This window comes from Lathyrus oleraceus, chromosome 3 (genome assembly GCF_024323335.1).
Source record: "Lathyrus oleraceus cultivar Zhongwan6 chromosome 3, CAAS_Psat_ZW6_1.0, whole genome shotgun sequence".
Classification (NCBI taxonomy): domain Eukaryota; kingdom Viridiplantae; phylum Streptophyta; class Magnoliopsida; order Fabales; family Fabaceae; genus Lathyrus; species Lathyrus oleraceus.
Genome location: NC_066581.1, coordinates 503,594,134 through 503,601,940, shown reverse-complemented (window position 1 = coordinate 503,601,940; position 7,807 = coordinate 503,594,134). Strand labels below are relative to the sequence as shown.

Here is a 7,807-nt window from a genome sequence, read left to right as displayed (position 1 = left end):
AGGGGGATGGGGCTGGACCGTTTCAGCTCTGATACCATATAAGAAATTGAAAGAAAAGAATTGTGTAAAGAATTCATTCTTTACTCATTAGTTACTGTCATGTATATATACAACCCAAGTAAACATAAGTAAACCTAAATGGAGTGAGTCGGGCTAACAACTTTCCTATAAACTCTCCACTAATTAGGTGAGTGAATAATTGGTCAATATCAGATTTACAAATCATAATAATTAAAGAAGAGTCAGGCTAACAACTTTCCTATAAACTCTCCACTAATTAGGTGAGTGAATAATGAGTCAATATCAGATTTACAAATCATAATAATTAAAGAGAATTATATTCTAATTATTATTATTATCGATACTTCTTACTTCAATCCACTTTTCGTCTCGATTTTGCGTTGATTGCATTTCGATTTTGATCAAATCTGTTGATGTTAGACGCAATTAGGAGTGGTGTCTTTTAATTTGTGGTTGAGAAATCTGTATGAGGAATTTGAATGGTTGAATTGAGATGAGAGTGGAGGAAACGTGAATCTGTAGGCTTCGGTTGTGGAACGCGATGTTGAGTTGCGCGTTTTAGATGATTCGAAACTGCTCTAAAAATGCGAAACAAATACGATGCCATGATGAATGAAGGACGAATACGAAGAAGACGACGTGATGTTGGTGAAACGCAAAAGTCAATCACATAAGCGCTTTTCAGCTTGGAGTCGTTTCGTCCGCGTATGATGCTTATTTGCTCATAAGTGCTTTGGCCGGAGCTGATGGATGAATTCTCATTTTCGGCTGATGGTGTTGGTTTCAACTTTGTGTTTAGGCTGGGATTGGGCCTAAAGCCCAAACGATGTTGGCTTTATCACACAATCATACCATGCCTTGCTCCTGGGTTGTAAATTTGGGCCAAGGTCCAATCGCATTGCTTTCTGCACATCTCCAAGCCCGCTACACCCTCCTCAAATTCATCAATGATACACTTGGGCCTTCAATTAGGCCCAAACGCTGGCAGGACCACCACCATTCCTATTTCTACTTTTTTTGTTTGTTTTTTGATCAAGTTCAATTGGAAATTTATTCTTGATTAAATTGTAGGATTAGGACTTGGTTAATGTTAATTTATTTTATTAACCTTAACATTAGTTTCTCATTATTTAGATTAGTGATCTTTTATGTCAATCAGGATTAATCTTGATTTATTATATTAATTAGCATTAGATTTTTCTTTTAGTACAATTTAATTTTAGAATTAGGTTATGATCAGAATAATCTGACTAATTATTTTTTGGCATGATTAAATATAATTAGGATTAGTTCTTGATTAAAGTTTATTTTCCTAATTATTCCATTTTTGTTATAATAACCATTTTGCCATTAAGGCTTAAAAATCTTGATTTTTGTATGATCCCTTAGACTAGGACTTTAATGAGAATTATCTGATTTTATTTAGTTGATTAATTCATCAAGTTCATTGTGCACCTAGTTCAACTTTTATTTTAATCTCACTTATTAGTGTTGACCAAATTGTCATTCTAGTTTGTGTAAAGAAAATGGAATTCAGATAACTCCAAAATATATCTCGAACAATAACTTTACCCTCACATACTTTGTACCTCGATACATAGTCTTCATCTTCCAAAAGCTTTAACATTTATTGTATATCAGATCTTGGTCCTCTTATCGCCTTGTTGTCTCAAGCACACACATTGTATATTTGCTTGATATTTCAAACATTTGGAGGTCTTTTCCGTTTCAAAGTCGCGAGTATGTTTTTCGGAGCCACCATGTTTAAGGTCATGTCCGAAACATGTTCCCTTTCCTCCGACACAAGGCGACATATAATGGGATGGTCGACTAGCTTTTCAGTCAATGCATGATTATATACACCAAAAATCACATTAAATTTCCATGCCTCATCCGCCATGCGGTATCTGCACAATTTAAACGGACACTCACATTTCCTCAATCCAGTGTCACCTCGTTTCAACTTCCTTATCTTTGCTTGGTACAAATGCTTGCCTTTTATCCGAACCATTGTCGGACCTTCCTATTACAACGCCAAACCTCAATTTTCCCGCCTCCCTACGAACCTGTGTAGCATATGTTCACAAACGAAAAACGTTTCTTTATTAGTAACTTTTGCAGGAACATCTACCTTTACATCAGCCGAACGAGCATTCAGTTTAACATCATCATTCGCTTCCTCCGATTGCACATCATCATTCGCTTCATCTGGTTTAACATCATGCTTCGGTTTGACCGATTTAACATCCACACTCATAATAAATTTGGGAAACATATATGGGTGCACCATATCTATTATCACCAATAACATAAAAACAATGTTACATATCAAATTATCAGGACAATCTGGAGATGCACATCCGAAACTCTCCTAACTTAGTCTGGAAATGTATCTTCAAACTCAACATCCTTTTTTCATCAGAAAATTAAGATTAATGCATGGGATGAAACGAATAATATTTACATGTAATTCCATTTTATTCTTCTCCTTTTATGAAATACAAGAATGATGTTTTGATGTTGAAAAGTTGATTGAGAATGAAAGGAATTTTTTCAAGAGTCTTGCTAGATTTTTTTTAGCATGAAGAAGAAGCTCATGTAAGGTGGTGTTTTATTTTTGCTAGACATATTTGGAGATGCATCTCCGAAAATATCACTGAATTATTATTTATATAATTTGCATGAATAACAAATCTATAAATGAGTTCAGGTGAGATTTCGAAAATACATCTCCGAATTTTCAAACTATTTTTTTCAAAAACTAAGTTGGAACTCGTAAATAAGAAAATGGACATAATTTTGAACGGATGCCGGGGGCATTTTCAGATTTTCAAGAATGTGGCAGACACCTAGACACCTAGAATTGAAAGAGCATTTCCATAAAACAGACGTCAATACGACCTATCTACATTCATAGCATGCTGTGTGGATTTTTGGACAGATGGATCTTTTACCCATCAAAATGTTGATGCCGTGTCTTGTTTAATACTAGTATCTTTGATTTCACTTTTGAAGTATCCAAAATTGATATGTTTTGTTACTCTCAAGTAAAATTGATTATGCTCTTCAAAATTTGATTCGACTTAAAAGATAAAATTTATAATTTGAATCTGAACATGATTTTTTTAGTGTAGAAATAAGTATACATAGGATAAAAGGAAGAGAGAGAGAGAGAGATTATCCAAAATCCACAACCAAAAAATAACATTAAGTGGTACTATATAGTACAGTATAAATACAATCACTTCATATAAACCAATTGACAGTAATGTTTCCAAGCCATATGAACAATGGGAACTGAGCAAAAGCAATAAACAGCAAGAGATAATGGTGTTTACTTGAGTCATAACTCCTCACTTCTGCAAAAAGGACTCTTTTCATTGTTTTAACTAAGAATACTCCCATGCATAAGCAGGTCCATGGCATCAGAACGTAGTACGAGTAACCGGAGATTATTTTTCCAACAACAGCCAAAGATATGCCCGCAAAAGTGTACCCTGCGTATGCTATAATGTCCAGTAGTGGCGCTTCTCCACTTCCTAATGAAAGTAATGTCGCTTTAAGAAGCGCTGTTTGCATAAACCAACCAACCAATCCCTTGATGAATAACCAGTTTAATGCTTCCGGACTAAACCTGGCAGCAATAAATACAAAATGCTTAAGAAACTTCGACAACAAAGGAAAAATGTGATTTACCAACTCTTCATCACAAAGCAAATAAACTTCACAGTATAGGATTGAGGTGTTAAATAGCTTTATATGTTTCTTTACAATTGTACTAATCAAAGACTATTGATATCTAATAATTTGCGTGATCTAGTTACTGCACATAACATTTCCGAACTAATCAGGAATAGCGAATGTATTCAGCTGCGAAATTATGTTATGGACTAATAAGGAGAAAGCATGGTGTGGAGCTCTAGGCTGCAAGGTTGTCATGATCGGGATCTTGCATAAGATAGGGAGGGGATAGTAAGATAATAAGATCGTAAAACATAAAATTGTAACTAAGATTGGAAGATCCTACCCAATTATTTTTGTAAAATCAGAAAGGGGTAGCAAGATCATAAAACATAAGATAGTAATAGAAACCGTAAGATATTCCTAAATCGAAAAATAGTACTATATATTTGAATTTTTTTACATGATATTTTGGTAGGCAAGTGTATTCGTGGGAAAATGGCCTATGCGGAACCATAATTGTTGCGCATCGGCATCTTGTCATCCTTCTCGGCTTGTAATGGTGGTGATCGGAAAACGGTCGATAGCGGCCGGAAATGGCCAAGGTAGCACATAATCAATGGTTTTAAGATTTTTTTCACAATTTGGCTACAACAGGATTCTACTTAAAATCGGAATCTATGGGGGTGAGTGGGATCGCAAAATCGTAGCATTATCTAGATTTTGATTTTGACAACCTTGCTAGGGTGCACATACACATAAATTTGAGGATATAATTCATGTCAGCACTATTTCATAGAATTAGGATATCCGCGATATTATACTTACTTTCCACGAAGACCGAGTGAAATGCCAGCAAGAACAACATAGGTACCAAATGCCATCAACGGAATGTACAGGTCAGGTGCATTTATGTCATGAATTGGAGGTTTATAAGAGAGTCTACCTCCCACTGGTTCGGTAATTCTAGTCCAATGACCCTGAACAAGAAAAGACAACAATAAGTGCAAGCAAGAAGATAAAATAGCAAAACGAAAGTAAAAAATTCAACTAGATGAATGCAGAAAAGAGCGAGATTATTGCTTACCCGGTGCAGGAATGGGAATAAAACCACCTTTAATTTGTTCTTAACATAGTGGTCATTCACTTGGAAGTAATATTGGGGGTCAGAGAAATACCGACTTATCTGTTGTTGAAAATAGATAACTAATTAATAAACAAACCTTGACTCACACATACAAATAACATCGATAATTGAATGCAAGATATCAACAACTATTTGAAATCATTTTTTAGTTGCATTAGTTTTTACTAAAACAACATATATAAAATGTTATCAACCATGAGTCAGTATGTTAAACTGAATCATTCAAAGTTATAGAATGGTGATACATACATTGCTTTGGACGTACTCAGAGCTTGATCCGAATATTTTTTCTCCATAAGCACCCAACCCACCTCGAATGAGTCCAGAACCGGCAGCATTAAATGCATTTCCTAAAACATTAGGTTGTGAGCTTGTTGGAGGTTGAGAATAAAATTGAGGCACCCCTAGTTGCGGCCTGACATTATTATACATTCTCACTGCTATGTCCAAAGCCAAATAACAAATCAGATACAACTTTTTCAAGGTTATAGATATGACCCAAGGAAGAAAAAAAAAGGAATGTTGGGATTGAGGACGTGTAGCACCAACACTTCAGGTTGAAGACGTGTCTCAGTGTCTGACACCAGCACATAATTAAATTCAATAAATTCCATTTTGTTAAATTATTATGGATGTACATGTGTCGGTGTCAATATCATGTCCGTATGTGTGTTGGTGTTTCACAAATCAAAACCTTATGATAAAAACTAATTGAGAAAGCAGTTGATAATCAAGTTCAATAGGCAGAAGTTAACACAAAGAATGCATATAAAGAAAGCTCTACAAAGGTAAGTTGAATCACGCTTAGAACTCAAAAGCTACAAATCATAACTTCAAGTAGAATCAATTTTGAAACACAAAATCTATTCTGCTCGAGAGCAACCAAACAAGTCAAAATCAATTTTACACATCCATAATCAATCCCAAGTGCTCCAACCAACCGTGAAACCAGACATACACCCAAATCAATTCTACATATCCAAAACAAATTCTAAGTGCTCCAAACGGTGAAACCAAACATACATTCAAAATCAATTCTACACATCCATAATCAATTCTAAATGCTCCGACCATGAAACCAAACATACACTCAATTTAGATGTAAGAATGACATTACAATTTACATCACTCTCAATCCCCAGTTCCTAAATTTTTGATGCTAAAACAAACCCTAACCCTCTCTCATCTTATCTTGGATCATGCAAATGCATCAAGTGATAAGGCTTCTAACTAATTCAGTTAAGAAAAAAAAATGCATAACAATAAAAAAAACATAACTAGCATAACAATTAATAGCTATTAAGAAGCAAAAAAGGAAAAATTGCATAAATCATAAACAATATGATTAACATAATGATTAGAAGTGTTAATTCCATATCAGAGCATAGGGTTTAAGTAACCTAATTGAAGAGAATATGAAAAAACAGTGCAATTTAACAGAAGAATTAGGGGAAAAAATAGAAGAACCTGCGTGAAGACGATGAAATGATTAGTAAAGTGTGTAAGAAAAACAAAGCGTTTTCTAATTTCGCACCGTTTTGCAGATTCTTCTTCCGCAATCTCTCTCTCGTATGAAAAAGTTACATAATTTTCAAGGGATAGCCACGCAAGCTACCCAATAAAAGCATGTACACGTGTCCCCTAACATGCTATGAAGATCATAAATATATATATATATATATATATATATATATATATATATATATATATATATATATATATATATATATATATATATATATATATATATATATATGTGAAAAATGACATTGATAAATAATTATAAATGATTGAAAAAACAAATAATTTTATGAAAAGTAATAAAGAAACAACGGTAGAACATTTCTAATGAAAAAAATAAATTTTTTAGCATGTTTGGATGTGTTGTGAAAAGAATTCATTTTGAATTAATTAATTTTATAGAATTGATTTTAAGTAAAAATGAGTTGAATGTAAAAATATTTTTGGATAAATTTATATAGAATTGAGTAGAACAATAAATTTTATCTGAGCTATAGACTGTTGTGGTGGCTGTGTATGGTTGTTGGTGGTTAGGGTTTGATTCTTGGTTTTAAGTTTGAATGTGTGGCATGAATGGGTTGCGAGGTTGGGTGTATATGGTAGGGTGATTGTGTGAGGTTGGTCGTTGGGTTTGAGTGGGTTGACATTGTTCTTGGACGGGGATTTGTTGTTGGGTGTATCACCCCTTTTTCTATCCCAAAATACTTAACATATAATCAGATTAAATAAGCACGCATATAAACAAAAGGGCGTCACATCGACGTTTTCAAAAACTAAAAGCTTTCAAAAACCAACATCATTCATCATCAATATACAATACACCTGGTCATTCAAAATAACACATTTCACTTCTCATGAATATTCAAGAATATGCGTTCGCAGCGGAAAATAATGAATACTCATGTATTTCATAAAATGATCCATGTCCCATACCATGATCATCTCTCAATAATCACCTCAAGATAAAATAAAACAAGTAATAACATGATGCATATCCAAATAAGATATGAGTTCAATACTACTAATCTACCCAGTGTTACATGACCAGAGCATCGACTCACTACTTAGTCTCTAAAACAAAGCACCGAGATTCTCCAGCTAATCTTGAGTGAGCTACCTTCCACTTACTTCAACGATACTACTCCTGAGTATCTACACGATACCCATGTAAAGGTAACATTCAACGTGTGCTACGTCTATTTCCAATTAAGGATCAACGTGTGCTACGTCTATTTCCAATTAAGGATCACCGTCTATCTACCACGCCTATTTCCAATTAAGGATCAACGTGTGCTACGTCTATTTCCAATTAAGGATCACCGTCTATCTACCACGCCTATTTCCAATTAAGGATCAACGTGTGCTACCATGTGAACCCACAGTTTCACCGCTTCCCAAAATACTTAACATATAATCAGATTAAATAAGCACGCATAT

General features: G+C 34.2%; 2 protein-coding genes across 6 annotated transcripts; both read right to left on the bottom strand.

The window, feature by feature from the left end:
- Window positions 1-1,723: 1,723 nt before the first annotated feature.
- On the bottom strand, window positions 1,724-2,278 carry LOC127131851 (uncharacterized). The gene is made up of 2 exons (XM_051060742.1): window positions 2,088-2,278; window positions 1,724-1,928 (listed from the first exon to the last, which is right to left on the bottom strand). The coding sequence occupies exons 1-2, from the start codon at window positions 2,276-2,278 to the stop codon at window positions 1,724-1,726; spliced, it is 396 nt and encodes a 131-aa protein (XP_050916699.1).
- A 920-nt stretch (window positions 2,279-3,198) lies between these two features.
- On the bottom strand, window positions 3,199-6,506 carry LOC127128405 (uncharacterized). 5 transcript variants are annotated; one of them, XM_051057691.1, is made up of 5 exons: window positions 6,384-6,506; window positions 5,099-5,286; window positions 4,790-4,888; window positions 4,531-4,682; window positions 3,199-3,655 (listed from the first exon to the last, which is right to left on the bottom strand). In XM_051057691.1, exons 2-5 carry the CDS (start codon window positions 5,279-5,281, stop codon window positions 3,268-3,270), a joined length of 822 nt encoding a protein of 273 aa, XP_050913648.1. In that variant the 5' UTR covers window positions 5,282-5,286; window positions 6,384-6,506; the 3' UTR covers window positions 3,199-3,267. The 5 variants fall into 5 exon arrangements, with proteins under 5 accessions (XP_050913648.1, XP_050913647.1, XP_050913645.1 ...); XM_051057690.1 differs by having other exon boundaries at window positions 5,099-5,289; window positions 6,317-6,487; XM_051057688.1 differs by having other exon boundaries at window positions 6,317-6,483.
- Between the last annotated feature and the right edge of the window lie 1,301 nt (window positions 6,507-7,807).